This window comes from Hyperolius riggenbachi, chromosome 4, assembly GCF_040937935.1.
Source record: "Hyperolius riggenbachi isolate aHypRig1 chromosome 4, aHypRig1.pri, whole genome shotgun sequence".
In the NCBI taxonomy this organism is placed as follows: domain Eukaryota; kingdom Metazoa; phylum Chordata; class Amphibia; order Anura; family Hyperoliidae; genus Hyperolius; species Hyperolius riggenbachi.
The window spans coordinates 155,143,364-155,165,603 of NC_090649.1; the positions used below are offsets into that span (position 1 = coordinate 155,143,364).

Sequence of the window (22,240 nt, forward strand, 5' to 3'; positions counted from 1 at the left end):
AAAACCTTAAGGGCTCAAACACACAAAGGTGTGTGGGAGGCAGTCCTGTTCAGCATGGAAGCTGTCAGCATGTGCCTAATGTTACCTACCATTGCCCCGCATTGTGTCCCCCACTGATGCTCTTCCTCTTTGGTGCACTTGTAGCTATAGGGGGTTGCCACAACAGCATGGATGAGCCCTAATAAATCTGACCTTAAGATTAATAGGAGAGAGAGACTACAACAGTACTTTATAGTTCTCACACCAACAAGCTAATACATCTCTATAGTAAAGGTTCAAATCCCCAAAAGACTGGCAATAAATGCACTTTACTGTGAATCGCTTCAAAGAGTGTTATCTAGCAATGTTATGATATTATGCACTTTCCCATCTGTGTATAATTCTGTTCTGGAGTTAAGGGAAGGAGTTAGAAAACATCTGAATATATTTAGATTCGAAATGATTGGAACACCAAATAGCATCTTTCATGAGCAGCGGATGGCAGAATGGTATAATTAACAGGCACTTACATTCCGTGAAAGCGGCTGGCTCATTCACCACTGATTCAAAGACTCTTGCCATATGTCTTTCCCTCAGTCTGAGAAAAAGTAAAAATCATGTATATTTCATTTTGATATTATTTTTTTTTAATAATTTATACCAGAAGAAATGCTGTCTGCTAACCACAGATTCTAAATAAAATGTTTATTCTGCTGTAATTTATCCTATAAACGTGTACCAGTATTGGTGACACCTTAACCACTTCAGGACTTAGCCTTTACCCCCCCCCCCCCCCCCCCCTTAAGGCCCAGCGCTGATTTACAGCCCCCAGCACAGATCAAATAACAGGCAGAGCAACCAGATCGCCCCCCTTTTTTCCCCACTAGGGGGATGATGTGCTGGGGGGGGGGGTCTGATCGCTCCTGCATGCGTGTGGGTGGCGGGGGTGCACCTCAAAGCCCCCTCCACGGCAGGATTCCCCCTCTCCCTCTTCTCCCTCCCTGCCCCGGAGATCGGAGGCTGCACAGGAACGGATCTGTCCTGTGCAGCCTCTAACAGGCTCCTGCCTGTCATGTGACAGCGATCCCCGGCCGCTGATTGGCTGGGGATCACTGATCTAGTACAACGCTGCTACTGTTAGCAGCGTTGAAAAATGTAAACAAAGCGGATTATTTCCGCTTGTGTTTACATTTAGCCTGCGAGCCGCGATCGGCAGCACGCAGGCTATTCACGGAGCCCCCCGCCGTGAATTGACAGGAAGCAGCCGCTCTCGCGAGCGGCTGTTTCCTGATTAATGAGCCTGCAGCCGGCGACGCAGATGTGCGTCGCTGGTCCTGCAGCTACCACTTTGCCGACGCACGTTATGAGTGGGCGGTTGGCAAGTGGTTAAACCAAACATCAGCTATGTATGTATTTGTACTTGTTTTGCCCGATGTCCTGATTGTCCAGAGTTTTAAATGTCTCATGTATGTATGCTCTCCACCAGGGCAGTTTCCAGGCTAAATTGCACTCAGAGCGAGGGTATAAAAATTGCGCCCTCTTCACCCCCACCCCCAGGGCCGGGCCGAGGCATAGGCTGGAGAGGCTCCAGCCTCAGGGCGCAGTGTAAGAGGGGGCGCACAATTCATTCAGCTGTCATTCCTAATTCTGTTTGAAGCAGAAAGAAATAAGAAAAGGGGATACATGGAAGTGACTACAAGCCAGATAACTAGAGATTAAGGAGTTGGGGGCCCTGGGGTGCCTCTTAGTGTAATAGTAATCAGTGTGTGTCGGCTGGGGTGCGAGGAATGGGGGCGCACTTTGCAGTCTCAGCCTTGGGTGCTGGAGGACCTTGTCCCAGCTCTGCCCACCCCCATGGACTCGAGAACCCTTACTCTTTAGGGACAGTTATACAGCCAAAGATCACAAGTAGATCTGAACACACAGGCAAAGAGAGCACGGAAAACCAAATCCTCCATGGGCGCCGCGCACTGACAGCTTGCAGTACCGCTACAGGACATCAGGTGTCATCCCGCGGTGGTGACATGATGATGACTTGCTGCACAGCACGTAACCAGCTCCCTAGCAGTTATGTCCTTCTGCCTGCATCCCCCTTCTTCTACTTGCCGGTATGCGCCCAGGGCGGTCGCCCTGCCAATACTTCCCAAGAAACGGCCCTGCTCTCCACTACTTGTTTTGTACTATGTACAGCGCCATGGAAGATGTTGGCAGGAGGGAAGAAAGGGGTTAAAGTGTACCCAAGCCGAAGATCGGGGCAAAAAGGAAGTACTCACGTAAAAAAAGGGAAGATTCTAGATCCTGTAATGCACTGTTCCCTAACCCTGTCCTCAGGACCCACCAACAGTGCATGTTTTGTGGAAATCCACAGAGGCAGTTAATCAGCTCTGCTGAGACACTAATTACCTCACCTGTCTGTGCTTGTGTTTTCCTGCAAAACATGCACTGTTGGTGGTCCTTGAGGACAGCGTTGGGGAACTATGCTGCCTGTAAAGGCTTCCAACAGCATCCTCCGGTTCCGCCCAAAGATTTCTGATCAGGGCTTGTCTGAAATCTGATTCAGGCCATGCTCCTCTTCAAGCACAAGCACAGCCGTGCTGCACCTGCGTGGATACAGTGGCAAATTACTGCACAGTAAGCCCGAGACGCTCTTGTTATTGCAAAGAAGTGGCTGTGCTCGCACAGGTGGAGCATGGCCGAACTTGTGCTTATAGAGGAGCATGGCCTGGATCTTCAGGCGGGTCCAGCGAGCAGCAGCAGGAGCAAGGAGGACCTGGTAAATCTCTACAGGATCCAGAAGCTTCCCTCTTCTTAGGTAAGTATTTTTGTCCTGAGCTTTGGGGAACTGGACCATTTTATTTCTAGACAAAAAGGTGTCATAACAACAGCCTCTAAAGGACATCCGAGGTGAAAATAAACTGATGATAAAAACAATTATATCTATCCTCCTTCTCCTAAAAATGACTTTTTTTTAGATATCACACAGTGTTATTTTATATTTAAATCTAGTTTTTAAGTCTTTACTGTTTCATTGTCTCTGCTCCATGACATCTTCATTAGAAGTATGCTAGAGCTCAAATCTATAAATTATTGTACCTTTTTAGCTCTTTCCTGCTCTCGGAAGCCATTTACTGACAGGAAAGTGTTTTATGGCTGTAATTACTAATCAGTGAGGGTTATGCTATAGTCTGACCCAGTCCGACCCAGTTCCGACCCGGCCAGAAACTGTCACTTGCATATCTGATGTTTAACTCTTTCAGGCAGGGATGCTCATCGACCATTTTTTCACTATCCAGGTCGGATCCGGATCCAGATACCTGGGCCCAGATCCGGATAGCTATCTGCGGGTATCTGGCCGCATAACCCGGGTACCCGTGGATATCCGGATCCGGGTAGTGAAAGTAAAGGGATGATGTCATTGAGCCAATCAGAGGTCTCTCAGCAGAAGCCCTAGCAACCAATCACAGAGGGGAACCCTGGCCAGCCCCCCCTGACCTCATTGAGCCAATCAGAGGCCTCCCAGCCTAAGCCCTGGCACCCAATCACAGAAGGGAACCCTGGCCAGCCCCCCTGTATAGTAAGGAGGGCTGGCATGATGAGACAGATCGTCTTTGCTTGTGTGGCTGGCTGGCTGCTCACTGACAGACTTGCTCCAGTGCTGTTTAGCAAGTGCTGTATACAGTGATAAACCTAAAGCTTTGAGTGCTAAACACCTTCAATACACTATTGTTCTATTGTTTTTTTTAGCTAGCTAGCTTGTAATTGTTTGATTTCATTCACTCAGTTAGGTCCTGTCTGTGTCTGTGTGTGCTGTGCAGGCCAGCAGGACAGTATAGGGAATAGGAGGATTACTGTGTTATTATATTGTAGTTAGTACTGCAGTTAGTTGTTATGGTGGGTACACACGGTGCGATCCCGCACTTGATTTCCCGCTCAATTCCTATCGACTCGATTATTTCCGACATGTCCGATTTGCGTTTCGATGGATCATTAGGTCGATTCGCATGTAAAGTATGCCAAATTGACCTAACGATCCATCGAAACGCAAATCGGACATGTCGGAAATAATCGAGTCGACGGGAATCGAGCGGGAAATCGAGTGCGGGAACGCACCGTGTGTACCTGCCAGGCCGCCACTATAACACAGTGTGCACTGTCTGTCCTCTACTCTGCGGTCTGTCACTCCGTGCTGATTTGATTTAAAGTCCAACCCCGATTTTATTAAAGTAAAAGTACCCCACATCATCTGGTGACATCATCACATATAAGTTGTACTATGTCTGCTGGCACCGGCATCCGGGGGAGGAGCAGCAAGGGCAAGAGGACAGGGGGCAACATTACGGCCACCCTCAGAACGCCTGCCGTGTCAGTGTCGTCCCCAGCGGGCAGCCTACCCTCAGTCAGCGAGCTTTTCGCTCCAGACGTCACGATTGAACTCAGGGCTGTTAGCTGCAAGGAGTTTGAGGAGGATGTTCTGGGTTTTGAGGAGGGATGAGCATGAGGAGTTCAAGAGGCTGAAGCAAGCTGGCGCTGGCTCCTACCGCCACGGTGCCACAGGCCACTGCTGCTGAACCCACCACCTATATTCAACCCAAAACACAATTGCGGTGTCATTTTTTGGAGGTGTCTGGGCTGAAAACTGTCATGTCCCAATTGTGCGGTTGGACTTTGGACACAATGTGGGCTGCACGACCGTCGACCGCTTTCTGGAATCTTTTCTGATGTTAATAATTTACAGGCCCTTTTTTTTTTTTTTTTTCAATTTATGTTAACAAAACAATAAATTAGTGTTTCCCTTTACAAAAAACATGATGCTACATGCATCATTTATCCTAAAAACCCTTTTTAAAGTTATTTAAAGGGCACTTCCGGTTTTTCTATCCGGGTACCTGAATAGGTGGGGTACCCGCGGGTAATTTGGTCGGATATCCGAATTCTATCCGGGTACCCGCAAGGTCGGATATTAAAAAGTACTACCCGAGCAACCCTACTTTCAGGCAGAGAAAGAAAAAAAAGGAACACAGCCAAGTTATTTATTTGTGTGTTTGGCAGTGTACATCCACATGTATCTATCTCATCATGTCACATGGCACCTCGGTTGTCCTTTAAATGTCCAAGCTTCACTTTCCTAGTTCTCTAAACATGGTTTGTTGTTCTTTTATCACATGAACGGTCATACTGAGTGAGGATAATTTAATATGTATATGTAGCTTAATAGAAAGATATGAAATCCAGCATAAAGCCTTCCTCCAATGTTTTTTTTTGATGGAGGAACAGTAACATAAGGAGAAGACATGCTAAACGTGTTCATGTACGCTGCACTCTTCAGGAAATGGAGATTTAACAAATACACTGTCAAAGGGACAGATCCCAGGCTACCTTTTTATTTATATCTTTCCCTCGAGGTGACTTAGCATGACAGCATTTCCATATACACAATCCTTTGATGACAATCAATCAAAATTCAGGAAAATAAAAATAATACATGGGAAATCGACATGATCTTTGGAAATAGTTTACCTTTGTGCAGTCTTTTCTTTGGCTTTTTGCCTCTCGACCTCACTTCCATAAGGCCCGTGGGGGGCTACCGAAATCAGTTCTATTTTATTGTTCTGTATCAGCTGCTTCTGCTCTTTAAAGAGGTATTGGTACATGTTCTTAAACTGTATGCAGCAAAACAGCTGAAAAGCAATAGGCTGTAATCAGAAACATTCATAGGATAATAAGGCATTGTTTACTTGGGAAAGGAACCCAAGTTCAGAGACATATGGAGGCTGACATATTTATTTCCACAATGCACATTGCCTGGCTAACCTGCTGATCCACTGCCTTTAATACTTTTAGCCATAGACCCAGAACAAGCATGCAGATCACGTGCTCTGACTCAAGTCTGGCAGGATAACCATATGCATGTTTCAGGGTTGTTACTTGGACACTACTGATGCCAGGAATGCCAGGCAACTTGTACTGTGTAAAAGGAAATAAATATTGCAACCTCTATATCACTCTCACTTCAGCTTCATTTTAAGGTCCATACATACTAGCAAACTAACCGGCTCGGGGCCTGCAGAAGTGAGAATCTAAGCTGCACTTGCGGCAGGCCATCTCTGATGCAGCGCAGATTCTACGCCACCAGGTTCCAAGGTCCCAAGTTGATAGCTGCTCACTGTGGCCACAAACTGGTAATAAAGATGGGTAAGGAGCTAGTTTCATTGGCTCCTTACCAGGTGATCATTGTGAGCCAATCACAGTGATCAAAACAAGCATATTGAAAAAAAGTCTTTAATAGGCCAGAGCCAGCTGGTCCTAAGTTGGTTTAGTCACTTGAACTAGTCATACCAGTTGGTTTTGGGCACCTTTACAATTACTCTTTTAAACACTACAAAACTACGCCCCATTGCTATTGTTGTTTTTAAGCCACAGGAACCCACAGCTGATGTTTTCTTGTGTTCCGTCCTACTTCTAGAGTAACACGCCTTCTTAGTAACACGTGCAGCAGATCTGTAGAGGAGAAAGCTGATCAAACAATCAAAAAAAAACATTCTGAATGACATTATTGCATGAGTGCGTCGGCTCATAGAATTAACTGTTAACTGTTATCTTTAGGCAAAAATGTGTAGCTAACAATTGCAGGGCCCATGGAAAACTTTTCAAGAAGCTTCCGGGTCTAGGCACAGTCCGCCATTCCCCAGTGTATGAATGGACAGAGCAATGTACCCCCTAGAAAAGGCATCCCTCTACGAATGCAGAACATGTGCACAGATTAATAGCGACCCCCAGCTTATGCCCAACAATATCTAGTTATCACCATTTGCGCTTTAACACGCCACAGTCTTTTACAACACAACATTTCTCTAAACTCTAAAACCTTGCATATAGCATAGTTTACTGTTGTGTGAATCAATACTGCAAATGCTTTGTGTGACAGTTTATCTGTAATCCCTGTATCGATATGCTTGCTCAGCTCTTGGCTGAAATGCATGTATTTCCTTATAGAGAGGGAAAGAAAGTGTTGTAAGACAAAATAATAAAAATCAATTAAATAACTTCAACATGGCCAAGTTCTTAAAGGACACCCGAGGTGAAAATAAAGTAATGAAATAAACAATTTTATCTATCCTCCTTCTCCTAAAAATGACTTTTAAAGATATTCCACAGTTTTATTTGATATTTAAATCTACTTTTTACGTTTTTACTGTTTTAATGTTTTTGCTCAATGAGTCATTCATTGAAGTATGCTTGAGCTAAAATCTATGAACTACGATATTGGCCCTTTTTGAATCTCTTTCCTGCTCACAGAAGCCATTTTCTGCTAGCAAAGTGTTTTATTGCTGTAATTACTTATCAGTGAGAACACACTGTAGTCTGACCCAGTCCTGCCTCAGACAGGAACTGCCACTTACATACCTGATGTTTAACTCTTTCAGGCAGAGAAAGAAAAAAAGGAACACAGCCTAGTTATTTGTGTGCTAGGCACTGTATATACCCATGTCTATCTCATCATGTCACATGTCACCTCGGGTATCCTTTAACCTATTTTGGTTCCTGGACGTAGTTTCTACGTCCAGGAACCATGCGCGCTACCGCACGCTCCCGCGGCCGATCGCGCGCGTGCACGCGCACTCCCGGCCGCGTATTCGGTAGCCAGGGAATCAATGTATCGGGCTATGGTGCCCGATCATTGACTCCTCTCCCCCGCTGAAAAAGCGACAGCTTCTCTCGGAAGCTGCGCCTTTTCTGGCCGTTCCCTCTCCGATGAGTCACTCTAAGCGTGTGTTACGCTTAGAGTGACGTCATGTAAACAAACTCATGGCCGCCATCTTGTGGCCAAAAAGTAATACTACACCTGTAAGAAAAAAAAAATACAAATTAACACACATTTACATTATAAATCTATTGTTTACCTCCCACCCTCCCAAAACTACCCAAATAAAATGTTTACTATAAAAAAAAAACCATTACAATAAAAAAAAAAAAACATGTAAATATTTACCTAAGGGTCTAAACTTTTTAAATATCAATGTAAAGATGAAATATTTCTATATTTTTTTTTTATTATTTTAAACTTGTAAATAGTGATAGATGCAAAATGGAAAAAATGCACCTTTATTTCCAAATAAAATATTGTCGCCATACATTGTGATAGGGACATAACGGTGTAATAACCGGGACATATGGGCAAATACAATACGTGAGTTTTAATTATGGAGGCATGTATTATTTTAAAACTATAATGGCTAAAAACTGAGAAATAATGAATTTTTCCATTTTTTTCTTATTCTTCCTGTTAAAATGCATTTACAGTAAAGTGGCTTTTAGCAAAGTGTACCCCCCAAAGAAAGCCTAATTGGTGGCGGAAAAAACAAGAAATAGATCAGTGCATTGTGATAAGTAGTGATAAAGTTATAGGCTAATGAATGGGAGGTGAACATTTCTCACGTGAAAACGACGGGACCTGAATGGGTTAAAGAGGCAGCAGTTATGGAAGAGTGCCCTGTATAAACCATGGAATGTCATTTGAAAGGCTCAAAAACAAAAGTTTCTGGCAACAGATGTTCCCTGTGTGTTCTGTAGCTTTACCCATACCTTATTCTGCAGAATAATTACAAAAACAAATAAGAAATATGATGCAGCACCATAGCTGCAGGTTTATAATGATGTGTTTCTATAGATTAGTATACACTGGCTTGCAAAAGTATTCGGCCCCCTTGAAGTTTTCCACATTTTGTCATATTACTGCCACAAACATGAATCAATTTTATTGGAATTTCACATGAAAGACCAATACAAAGTGGTGTACACGTGAGAAGTGGAACGAAAATCATACATGATTCCAAACATTTTTTACAAATAAATAACTGAAAAGTGGGGTGTGCATAATTATTCAGCCCCCTTTGGTCTGAGTGGAGTCAGTTGTCCATAGACATTGCCTGAAGAGTGGTAATGACTAAATAGAGTGCACCTGTGTGTAATCTAATGTCAGTACAAATACAGCTGCTCTGTGACGGCCTCAGAGGTTGTCCAAGAGAATATTGGGAGCAACAAGACCATGAAGTCCAAAGAAGACACCAGACAGGTCAGGGATAAAGTTATTGAGAAATTTAAAGCAGGCTTAGGCTAGAAAAAGATTTCCAAAGCCTTGAACATCCCACGGAGCACTGTTCAAGCGATCATTCAGAAATGGAAGGAGTATGGCACAACTGTAAACCTACCAAGAAAAGGCCGTCCACCTAAACTCACAGGCCGAACAAGGAGAGTGCTGATCAGAAATGCAGCCAAGAGGCCCATGGTGACTCTGAATGAGCTGCAGAGATCTACAGCTCAGGTGGGGGAATCTGTCCATAGGACAACTATTAGTCGTGCACTGCACAAAGTTGGCCTTTATGGAATAGTGGCAAGAAGAAAGCCATTTTTTAACAGAAAAGCATAAGAAGTCCCGTTTGCAGTTTGCCACAAGCCATGTGGGGGACACAGTAAACATGTGGAAGAAGGTGCTCTGGTCAGATGAGACCAAAATTTAACTTTTTGGCCAAAATGCAAAACGCTATGAGTGGCGGAAAACTAACACTGCACATCACTCTGAACACACCATCCCCACTGTCAAATATGGTGGTGGCAGCATCATGCTCTGGGGGTGCTTCTCTTCAGCAGGAACAGGGAAGCTGGTCAGAGTTGATGGGAAGATGGATGGAGCCAAATACAGGGCAATCTTGGAAGAAAACCTCTTGAAGTCTGCAAAAGACTTAAGACTGGGGCAGAGGTTCACCTTCCAGCAGGACAACAACCCTAAACATAAAGCCAAGGCAACAATGGAATGGTTTAAAACAAAACATATCCATGTGTTAGAATGGCCCAGTCAAAGTCCAGATCTAAATCTAATCGAGAATCAGGGACGGATCTAGGTGGGGGGGGGGGGGTTGTCAAGCGGGTCTCTTGCCCCAGGCGCAGTTTGTTGAATCCTTAAAAAGGCGGAAAAATTTGGATGGGGAATTGCAGTTTAGGCGCCAAAACCTGACCTTGCCCCAGGCGCAACTTGGGGCAACTTGGTCTAGATCCGTCCCTGTCGAGAATCTGTGGCAAGATCTGAAAACTGCTGTTCACAAACGCTGTCCATGTAATCTGATGGAGCTGGAGCTGTTTTGCAAAGAAGAATGGGCAAGGATTTCAGTCTCTAGATGTGCAAAGCTGGTAGAGACATACCCTAAAAGACTGGCAGCTGTAATTGCAGCAAAAGGTGGTTCTACAGAGTATTGACTCAGGGGGGTGAATAATTATGCACACCCCACTTTGCAGTTATTTATTTGTAAAAAATGTTTGGAATCATGAATGAGTTTCGTTCCACTTCTCACGTGTACACCACTTTGTAGTGGTCTTTCATGTAGAATTCCAATAAAATTGATTCATGTTTGTGGCAGTAATGTGACAAAATGTGGAAAACTTCAAGGGGGCCAAATACTTTTGCAAGCCGCTGTAAGTAGCAGCAGAGCCAGGACAAGGTCCTACAGCACCCAAGACTGAGACACCAAAGTGCGCCCCTCCATCCCTATCACCCCAGCCGTCACACACTGATTGCTATTAGGCTAAGAGGCACTCCAGGGCTCCCAACACCTTAATCTCTAGTTATTTGGCTTGCAGTCACTGCTGTGTACCCCCTTTTCTTATTTCTCTCTACTTCAAACACAATAGGGGAATGATAGCTGAGCGAGTTGTGCACCCCCTCCTACACTGCGCCCTGAGGCTGGAGCCTCTCTCGCCTCTGCCTTGGACCGCCCCTGAGTAGCAGCATTACCTCTTGGGAGGTGGCATTGTTCAGGGTATATTCTACAGGGAATGGTTTCAGTGGTCTTTCACAAAACTCGCACTGCTGTTCTCCACACCTCTCCCTCAGGACCTAAGAGAGAAAGAGTATTTCCAGAAAATAATTCGCATATTACATTGAGCAAAATAACTCAATAATGCAGTCAGAATACTAACATATTAAAAAGTATCTGTAAAAGTGAATGAGACTATTCTAAGGCCTTCTGTTTCTAAAAACTCTGGTTGATTCACAAAACTTATCTTTTGAATTAACTCTCCTTGGAACCTTTTTCCTGAGTTTTCTCCCAGGATATATTTTTTTAATCTTATCTTCAAAACAACATTTTGGCAATTGAAATAGTACTAAAAAGTTGGTAGTTCTTGTTTTCTGGGGGTTCAAAAGGTATTTTGATAAAGTGGGAAAATAGGAGTCCTTTTCCTGTTAACTCATGACTTACCACTCCTTATGGCTCCTATTCAATTAATTTTTGGAGCCTTTGACTAAGCTTTGCTTTTTGCTAAATATGATGTCAAATTGTACTGCTTTTGGATATACACCTTATGAATTGTCCATGTCTTTTCCTCCCTATTCCCTTAAACTGAAACCACACAAGGGCTTGTTTCTTGCAAGCTTCTGTATATTTTATTAGTCGCAATGTGTCAGTCACTGTAACATTTGCGAACAAAAAAGGAGGATCCGCAAGCCAGACCAGGTAGAAGTATAAAAAGGTTGTAGTTTATTAGAAAAATCCACAGACATGGCAATAAAATCACAGGATCAACTCACGTGTATCGGGCCTACCATCTGCCCTTAATCGTAACATTTGCGTTGTATTCCAACACTGCGTTATGTACCAATGTCTGTATTTTCATGCACCTACGTACATTTTGTACTCTGTTCAGCACCATGGAAGATGACAGTGCTATATAAATCATTCAAAATGATATAGAGATTTCTCTTTGGCCCTTATCCAATGCACTTTTTTTTCTCCTGAGTTTTCTCATAGGAGATCATTTTCCATTTTCTGTTTTAAATACATTTTCAGCACTTGAAAACAAACCAAAAAGTAGGTGAAAAATTTCGGTCAATATTATTGAGTATTTTTTGCTTGCTAGTGGCTTGGCATTTTATTGATAAGGTGTAAAACTACCACCTAGGAGAAAACTAAGGAGAAAAGGTGAATTGAAATGCCCAAATTTGTTGAAATTGTACATTAAGGAGCGTCTTCTTGGCCTCATCCCAACTTTAAAATGTCTTACTGACATCAAATTCAAAATACTGTATATATTTTTAATACAACAATAACATTTCTCAGTTTATATTGTGCTATTTCATACTAAATATTGGGTTTATGGCAGACCACCATATTCTGTTTTTATCTGTACTTTAAACAGCATCTGAGCTGTTTTAGGAATGGTGTTGTTATGGAAAACAAAAGACTGTCACATATGTAGACAACTTCTAATAGGAAAGGGCACAAACCTTCATCATAGCCAAAAGGCGCTCATTTTCCGATGATTCTCGCTTGTATGCCAGTATAGCCGGTGGTCCAACACTGGGCAAAGTTTTCAAGTGTTCCTCAAAGAATGCCTTGTAATCAGAAGTGAACTAAGGAAGAAAAGAGCTGATAATTATTATTATTGATTGCCTCATTTTCCAGAAGAGAAGTGGATGAAATTAGTGTACCTCCATGTCACACAGAATGCTGAGCTCACTCAGATCATCGGAAAGCGAGGAGTATAAATCTGCAGACAAAGTTGAAGGTTAATGCTGTCTAAATACATCTTATTAGAGTTATTCTTTTCTATTCATTTCTTACCATCTTCTTTATCCATAAGATCGGGCAGGTCTGCATGTAGAGGACTTGCATTTTGTGGGCTTTCAGCTGCTGAAAGTAAAGGGTTTAAAGTAATTCTCTCTTGTAATAGTTTCACAAACGGTGTCACTTACAGAAATGGTACACAGAGAGATCTGTAGCAGCTACGTGTCTCCGGCTGAAGTTGCCGGAGACACGTAGAAGACTGTTCTGAGACCAGTTACATGGGGTGAATCATGGGATTGCCAAATGCTATAATGAAGTTCAATCAATCATGTGTATGTACTGCCACTGGGGTTGTATAGTGGGGGTCAGTTTGTTTCATTGGAACATGATGTTACATATTGTTGGGGCATATATTGTTACCTAACACTTTTTTTTAGGAAGGGGGGGGGGGCCTTTTGCCACATCTCTTACTGGCCATGCTTCATTTCTGGCTATGCGTCATTTCAGGTGGCCTTAGCAGTCCCTTGGGGTGCATTTTTAGTTTGTGCAATAGGTGTTATTTTTCCTAAATAAACCCCTGACTACCATGTTACAGCCACAGCAATGAACAGCAAAGGATTCGGCAGAAGATGTGCAGCTGTGTCCTAACTAGGATGTCAGAAGGTAAAGCAGAACCATGGAGAGGAAGCGGATGAGAGCTACACTAACCTGGACTACCTGACCAAGTGTAACAAGGAATATTGAGATATACCAAGCTGATACAACCGCATTGCAAGCTTTAAGAGCCACTCTTCCTTCACTTCCCTGCACAGTTATATATTATCCTTCCTCCTCTCTTAAAATGCTGGCTACTAGCACCGGTACTTGAATGGGATGTGAGTGAGCTTAATGTGTGTGGGTGGATGGTTGGGAGCGCAATCTTTCTTAATTGATTTTAATTGGCTAGTCTGTTGATTTGTTACGTGAATTGCAATAAAGGTGGATTTATATTTTTGCTAACCCTATGGCCTCAATTCACTAAGCTTTATCAAACGTTTGATAATTTACCTCATGAGTAAAATCTAATTTTGAATTCCCTAAGGTGTTATAGATTTATTGAACATTTTATCGATAAAACATTTGATAAATCTATAACACCTTAGTGAATTCAAAATTAGATTTTACTCATGAGGTAAATTATCAAACGTTCGATAAAGTGTTTGATAAAGCTTAGTGAATTGAAGCCTATGAGTGACAGCCCTTTAATCTTTATTTGCAGAAGGTCAAACATTGCCAAGCCTAGTTAGGACAGATAGAAAAAACAGATTTCAAAATTATAATCTAGATGGGTCAGGGAACAATTTTACATATTTACTGTCTTTACTGGAGTCCTTTCATTGTAGAAGGATAAATATATCTGTCAAGGGAAAAGGTGGAATTTTACAATACTACACAATTACACAACAGAAACTACTCACTAAAAGTGTGCTCATGTAGCCAACTTGCTTCCGTTTGGAGGGATACGGAGATTCCCAAAGATGTATCTGTGCTTTCTGGGCTTAAACACACAAAATACACAATTCAGAAATGTATTAAAAGAGAGTAACAGAAACTGAAAGACTAAACACTAACTGCAAGTATCAAACTAACTGGGTAAGTCAACGTTTACATATAAAGCAACCCTGCTGTTGCCTCTTGATCAAGCATACAGTTAGAATGCATTGCTAAATTTGCAAAAATGTGTTTTTATCTTATGAAGTCACTCTTTGCACTGAGCCCACTCATGTGGTTAGAGCATTCTCCCTGTATGCTATGTGCAGGTAATGAGATGTTGCTGTTCATATGACATAATGAATTGAAGTTATGGGTTAGCATGCCCTGATTCAGTTGTTACCTGTAATGTTGTATCTGAGATCCAGCATAAAATCATTAGACACACATCACTTGTTTCCTTTGATTACCAACACAGCTATACCAGTGACAGGTGAATACAGTACTGGTGACCTAATAATTTCTACATCAGTGGTTAGTGTTTAGGGAGTCCATTATGTTTGTTGCCATGAGAGACATGGTTATTATTACAACAAAGAGGAATCCATTTAACTGCATGGAGCAGTTTAATTTGATGGATCGACAAATTGGTTGTAAAAGGACACCTTAAGTGTGCAAATTAACGTTGTGGTAAGGCTGAATATCTTTCAGAATGACTATCTTGTTTGTAGTATTACTTTTGTAAAATGTAGGTGTTTTTGGCCCCAAAAGTCAGCTGGAATTCCAGATAAAGAAATCTAGCATGTCTTAACCGCTTCATGAATTAAGTTGTGCCACATACTATGGTGATGAGAAATAAATTAACCCCCACCTTCTGAGCAACAGAGTTAAGCAATATACCTATTGTCCTTGATATAGGCAAGGGGGTTGTGCAAGAAAAAAGGAAATGTTTACCCCCTCTTGCAGAGCCCACCATGTCATGGACCAGGACTTCCCGGGAGGGGGGTGTTAAAAACTCTTACGCTAGTGAAGCAGCAGCAAGTGATGTGTGCTACTGAAAAACAGCTCAGTAAAAGCAATGCAATATGCCTGAAAACACCTTTCTATAGCTATGTATATACTGTCACACACCCCTAGTGGCCAGACCGCACAATGGATTCCAATCGGTTTCTGCACACAGACCATGCAATCTGTGGTCGCAATCAGTGCGCAGAAACTTTTGGCAGCAGACTGACTAGAAGGGAGCTTGTGCGTTACTGTAATACAAACTACACACTATTTCAGGGTATAACTGTCACCACTCCAACAGAAGGGTAGGAGTCCTAACTACACTGAAACTAATACCTGCAAATAAAATGATTAAACACACTCTATTTTATCTAGCTATCAACAGTAGTAGCGACTTTTCAGAAGCTAGGTTCAGTTTATTGAATAGCAGGGTAGCTGAACAAATAAATGACTTTTAGTTGGTTATTATAAATGCAATATAAATAATTAATATATACAGAAAATAATTAAAATCAACAATTATGGAGACAATCATAGCACAGTATAAAAAATAAAAAGGGAAGAAAATATGAATACATAAGTTCATGTGGAAATATGTCCTTTCTGGGAAAACACGTGCAGTTCTTTGTTTCAGTTCAGGAGCCAAAGTTCAGACAAGATGGTCGCTACTCTTCTTCAAAGCAGCAGCATGCTCCCATGAAGATGGAATTCGGAGGAATAAAGGAGGAGCCCCTGGCAAGTTCTTTTGAATGACCTACATTTTTGGGTGGAGTCTCAGGTTCAGCCCAGGGGCTGGACAGGGTGCGGTTAACCTCCTGGGTGGGTTTCTGGTGCCCACCAAATATGACATTCTCCATATCTCAGCTTACGCTTCCCGCACACACATAACAGTCACAGATTCATATTCCTTAGAATATGACACTTCATATGACATCAAACTTGGTTGCCGTCGCATGTCCGGTTACGAAGTACCGGAATACCTCGGGTTCTGGGTATGTCAGTGGCCTCAATTTAATATTAAAATATTCACCAGATCCAGACCAGCAGAATGAGATAACTTTCATACCTCTCATATGAACGGTATTTCTTAAACAGGCTCAAAATCATATACAGCATTAATTTTCTCTTTGCTTCCAACGAAGTCTAGCAGTCTGGTCTCCTGCTGACTTTATCCTGTCTCTTCAAAAAGGCAGCAACACTTTGCCATATCGGGCTTAAGGTGCGTACACACGCTCTATTTGCAGGAACGACGGGTCCGTCGGACCCTCCCGCTGGGCGGGCGTTCCAGCGATAGTAGAGCGTGTGTACAGTCTGTCTGCAGACTGATAAGGCTGTTTCTGAGCGATCCGCTGAGCTCAGTTGCTTTTGCCTACTATTGATGATTTTACAAAAAAGTTCCTACATTAAAATGAAGTACAATTTTGCAGCGTCAAAGGGAGAACCACTGTCTCAGTTCTGATGACATGACAGTGTATAAGTTCTTTGCTCGGATATCAAGACATTGCTTGCTTATCAAGTCAAGGTTTCATAATATGTTTTACTTGTCTTGCAAAGCACTAAACCAAGTTATTTGCAATCCAAGGTTTTACTATATGTCTCATTGCATTGTATATTAATAACAATTTATGTAACCGTAGGAGAATACCTTCTGCTTTCTGTGGATAGTGATGGGCTTCCGCAAAAAGCTCCACTGTTCCTAATCGTAATTTTGCATTCCACATCACTCCAATGGTTCCGGGTTTGAAGAAGGAAGCATTGGAGTGACGTGGAACGCTAGTGAGCGGCAGCGACATCAGTAAGTTAAACCCACCCCCTTCTGCCTTGGCTAGCAGAGTATTTGAAATTAAGATTAGGAACGGCAGGGCTATTCAAAAGCCCATCACTTATTGCAGAAGTGGTGGCTTCTTCTTATACACTGAACATAATTTAAAATGTGTTATAAGAAATCATTAAATAATTGTGTGTGAGCGTGTGTGTATGTGCGTGTGTCTGTGGGGGGGGGGGGGGCAGAGGGGGGATGGTTGTGTGTTATTATAGTGTTCTTAGCTAGTGGTCCTCAGTATAAAGTCTTGGTTTTGTATATGGGCAATATCATGGTGATGTCATAGTGTTTTCAGATGCGTATCTAGAGACGTGCAGGCATGGCTAGTGCCCTGGGTGCCTCCTCCTTCAAGCCACTCCTCCATCTTCACTTTCTTTCCCCCTGTATCCCTCTCTCCTCCCCTTCTCCCTCCCCCACCATATCACGTCTCCCTTTCCTTTAATCTATCCCCATCTCTCTCTCCACCCCCCCCCCTTTCTCCACTCCACACATTTCCCAAAGGGGTGCAATTTCAGTGATTGCTATGGGCGCCATCTTTCCTAGATACATCACTGAGTGTTTCAAACTGGATGAGAATGCAGTAAGATGTGCCCACACTATATACTGAGGAAGCTCTTGGCAGAGAGCTAGGAATAGTGCATACCTGTCATCTCCTTTGGAAATAGCATCAACACATGCTTGATCCCTTCTATATGTCTGACATACATAGTGGATCAAAAATAGAGAAACAGAACTGTAGTCTTAATGGTGATCACCACACCAATATATAACTACAATTAGAAAACAGTAAACTGAAGTACAGTATATAAGTTGCAAGAAAAAAGTAGTAAGCACTTTCCAATAGATGCCACAAAGGGAGATGCAGCAGCCAAGATGATCTATTCCACCAATAGATAGCATAAGTATTTCCAGAAATCTCAGAGCAATCCACATAACACTAGTCTTCTTTAGTTGTCAGGCAGCCACCTGTAATCACCAGTGCCCACAAGACACGGTGACCATCACCCAAGCAAGTAAAAAAGAACTGTTCAGTACACAGGCACAGCCTCAAAGGCAGAGTTATTCATACATTTTTCACACAGAAAGGTAACAGCAAGCACTCACATCGCGGGTCCAGTGCAACAGGGACCCGATCAATCTATAAGCACAGTAGAAGCACAGTGCTAATCACAAACAATCAGTAACGACCAAAAACAGCTGCAAACAAGAAATGCATTTGATAATGTTTGAGCTATGCAAATATGACACCTCTTATACTGTATATACTGATACTGTATTATAGGTAAAAGGAAAATCGTGTCTCTCTTGTTTGGGGTACTGAGGAGGTGGGAGAGGAAATAATCCTCCTAGTTTGCTTCGCTAGGGGCTACTCTTACTGGGAGACACCCGGGCCTTGGCTGAGGGAGTAATTGCTGAGGCTTACAGGGAATGGTTAATGTTTGGTTTGACTCTCCCCCTGCGGGGCTGCAGCATATATTGTATTGTGTGTGATTTGATGCTTATGCCACCATTTACTGTTATGACTTATATGCGCTACACTTGTAGATTGACGCTATCTTGATGACTATACTGTTATGCATTATGAGCTTTGTTGTGTAATGCAAAAATTAATAAAAATTGAAAATAAAAAAAAAATAATCTCACTTGAGCAGATACTGAATGAAAACGGTAAGCATATCCGCGAGGCGGATGTGTTCCGTCCTTTTTGCATCCGCATGCAACAATTAAACCCATCCGTTTTGCGTCTGCACCCCGTCCTTATTCTGCGTTGCCTGTCCACCTATTCACTCCTGCGTTGATCACATCCGTGCGTACGCAATGCCACTTACCTGTCCTGCTGTCGCCACTTGGTCCCTTCTAAACAGCCTAGAGGCCAGCAGAAGCATGGGGCTCTCCATAGGCTGCAGCAGGCCAATTCTCCTCAGCAACATGAACCAATGAGAATTCTCCCTGTTGCTGAGGATTCCCATTAGTCTTTTGCAAACCAGTGAAGATCCCCATGCTAATACCGGCCACGGGGCTGTTTAGAAAGGTCTGAGCAGCAGCAATTGGCGATGGGACACGTGAGTATCATGTCATGGCGGCGATCAAAACAGCAATGCGGATGCGGCGACTAGGCTAGTGAGAATGGACAGTGTCCCTTCTCATAGGCTTTCATTAGACACCTTTTCCCATTTAGTCAGGGAAAATGTGCCAAATTGGGAGTCTACGTTTCATCTCGAACGGATCCATGTTTTTTAACAAGTTAAAAAGCGGATCGTATTTTTAATGTAGGATGTGCTTCCTGCGTTTAACCACTTCAGCCTTCAGTCGTTTTCACTTAATGCATCCGAGCAAAAAACGGAAAAAATGCATTATTTCTCAGTTTTCGGCCATTATAGTTTTAAAATAATACATGCCTCCACGATTAAAACTCACGTATTGTATGTGCCCATTTCTCCCGGTTATTACACCGTTTAAATTATGTCCCTATCACAATGTATGGTGACAATATTTTACTTGGAAATAAAAGTGCATTTTTTCCGTTTTGCATCCATCACTATTTACAAGCTTATAATTAAAAAAAATAGAAAGATTTCATGTTTACAGAGATATTTAAAAAGTTTAGACCCTTAGGTAAATATTTATGTTTTTTTGTTTTTTTTAATTGTAATGTTTTTTGTTTTTTTTTATTATTCAACATTTTATGTGGGTATTTTTGGGAGGGTGGGATGCAAATCAATTTTTTTTTTTTACATATTGGTCTATTTTTTAATTTTTTTTTGCATTTTCATGCAGTTGGCTTTTTGGCCACAAGATGGCAGCCATGAGTTTGTTTACAATGACATCACTCTAAGCATAACACGGACGCTTAGAGTGACGTCGGGGGAAATAGGAACAGAAAAACCTCAGCTTCCGTGCGAAGCTGACGGTTTTTCTCAGGGGGAGAGCAATCAGTGATCGGGCACCATAGCTTGATTCACTGATTGCCTGGCTAGCAAACCGCGGGCCGGGAGTGCGCGTGCACGCGCACGATCGGCCGCGGGGGCACGCAACAGCGCACATGGCCTCCTGGGCGTAGCTAGTACGTCCAGGAGGCCAAAGTAGTTAAGCAGAGGGTAAAAAAAGTCTTGCCCTTAGGGTTCGTTTCCATGCAGCGCAGAGCCCCGTGGCTCAGCACTGTGCTTCACTCCCGGTGGAGCTTGCGATCCCATTCATAGTACTGAATGGGATCACAAGCTGAAGAGCCCCGAAATGCAGCAAACCATGTGTGGTGATTCAGCGGTGAATCGTCACACAAGAATGGAAACAGCAGATAGTGAAGTCTATGCACTGTCTGCTTTCCCTGCGATCGTGTTTCCATAAACGCGCCTGAAAGCGCGCTATATGAAAATGAGCCCTTATACAAAATGATTCACGCTTCTAAAGCAAAAAGTACATAAGGACATTTGGTTCTTTCCCACCAAAATGCTGGAAAGTCATCGACCCATCTCAAGCCAGGCTCTGGTATTCAGAGAAGAGTGACCAGTCCATTCTTCAAAATGTCCATATACAAAAGAATTTCTCATAAGGCACTGTAGGCACATGCCTACAGGCCCCTGTTGAGGAAAAGGCAGCTCATTCCCCTCCCCTAGAGCCTCCCTCCCTCCTACCCTATGCAGAGTCCTGATGAGAGTGTAAATGAGAGGTTACTCACCCGGCTCTCAGCATTCCACTGATGAGATCTCCCTTCAGGGGGCACCTCTGGCTACTTGATACTGAGGGTACCTCTGGCTACCCAATACTTGGGGGCACCTCTAGAAACTCAATACCTAGGGTGCCTCTGGCTACCTAATACTTACAGTGCAGTTTGGTGGGGGGTTTGTAGGTTCCTGGAGGGTGAAGTCTAAGGTGCCTGGACATCTTTGCCTACAGGCTACTGTGATGTAAATCCAGGCCTGCATGTACACACTGTATACAGAGCCTGCTGAGGAATTTCACAGGCAACACTGACGTTTATATTGGTTATTATGCAATAAAAGATTAACCCAGAGCTGCTAGGTGACCCAGGGGGCTGGGGTAAGCTCAATTACTGATAGCTTTTACTTACATACAGACAGTTTATATTACTGATATTATTAGTTCCCACAAATAGATTTGGTAAAAATGTTTAGTAAATAAGGTGAGTTATTAGAGAAAGGATTAAGGCTATGAAGCTCATCCTAACTGAGCCTCTAAATAAATCTCAGGGATTCCTGGCAGGCTTGTGGGCTTCAGCACAGAGCAGGAAAGAGGACAATGATAGAAAGTGACAGAAGTTAAAATATGTTAGGAGAAAACATTACATAAACTGGAATTATAAAAAAAAGAATAAGAAATAAAAAAGGCTTTTGACACATCTATTCTCTTGTATAATCTAAATCCAAAATGGTTGCTGTAAATAGAGCGTTTATTTGATTTTGATCTATATATAGCAACACCAACATTATGCAGAGCTTAGCAGAGTACATGGAAGCAATCAAAGCTGTTTGGCTCCAAAGGAGTTCTAATTCACACACACAGGGGAGTAACAATAGGCCCTGCAAGAGATGCATCCTCAGGGAGGCCCAGAAGCAACAGGGGGCCCTGTGGGGGGGGAGAAGTTTATTTTTCCTGTCCTGAGAGACTGAAAACTAAGGACACAGAGGGAAAAAAAACGTTCTGCTCTCTGCACGATTGTTCTAATGACTGCATCTGCTCAGCCACTGATAAGGAATCATACAAAATTTTGCAGACAAATATTTGTAGACAGCACCTATGCAGTGTGCAGTGGGCTTTTGTGTACAACGCCCAGCTCCCATCCTCTCTACCCATCCCCAAGTGCTGTGTACTGTAGTGATGCTGGAGAAGTCTGCAGAGCGAGGTGGACAGAGTGAGTGTAATAAGCTGAGGCTGGGAGCACACTCATCTGTCGGTTTTCTGTATGCGTTTTCTGGCCACCATGTGTATCTGTATGTGTGAAAAAATGCACAATTTATCACAGAAGCTAATGTAATTGATAGAGAAAATGCGTGCAGTGCTTTACTGCCATCTGTTTTTATCTGCATAGGGACAACATATTGTGCACTAGCCAATTGAATAACATTGGTTCTCAGTTTACCTGTGCAGAAAGCGACGGGCCCGGGGGGAGGGTTGGGGGTTAGTTTCGCAGGGGGGCCCAATGATTTCTAGTTAAGCCCCTGCACATACATGTGCTCCAACTGGGGCTTATTTCAGTTTGCTGTCACACTGATGAAACTCAGCTGCATCACCTTGCTGCCAGCCACATTGATGTATGTAGGTGAAACTAGCGGTATTACATCAAATGAGCCCAGAGCTCAAGGGGGACAGATGCTGGGGTCATGGGCGTCCGCACATATGGCAAAACCGGGCATCTGCCCGAGCCTGGCCGCCCGCTGCCCCCCCC

At 43.0% G+C, this 22,240-nt stretch overlaps 1 protein-coding gene across 4 annotated transcripts in view; it reads right to left on the reverse strand.

Annotated features, from left to right (window-relative positions):
- The window catches only part of ERICH6 (glutamate rich 6), a 94,467-nt gene that overhangs the window by 45,156 nt on the left and 27,071 nt on the right, over positions 1 to 22,240 (reverse strand). Inside the window, exons 2-8 of one of the 4 annotated variants that reach the window (XM_068279263.1) lie at positions 13,994 to 14,068; positions 12,594 to 12,659; positions 12,461 to 12,519; positions 12,257 to 12,382; positions 10,766 to 10,867; positions 5,497 to 5,657; positions 510 to 577 (exon numbers count right to left, since the gene is read on the reverse strand). In XM_068279263.1, the coding sequence (XP_068135364.1) occupies positions 510 to 577; positions 5,497 to 5,657; positions 10,766 to 10,867; positions 12,257 to 12,382; positions 12,461 to 12,519; positions 12,594 to 12,659; positions 13,994 to 14,068 (657 nt within the window). Of the gene's footprint in view, positions 1 to 509; positions 578 to 5,496; positions 5,658 to 10,765; positions 10,868 to 12,256; positions 12,383 to 12,460; positions 12,520 to 12,593; positions 12,663 to 13,993; positions 14,074 to 22,240 lie in introns of all 4 variants that reach the window. The other 3 variants (XM_068279262.1, XM_068279261.1, XM_068279260.1) reach the window with 3 other exon arrangements.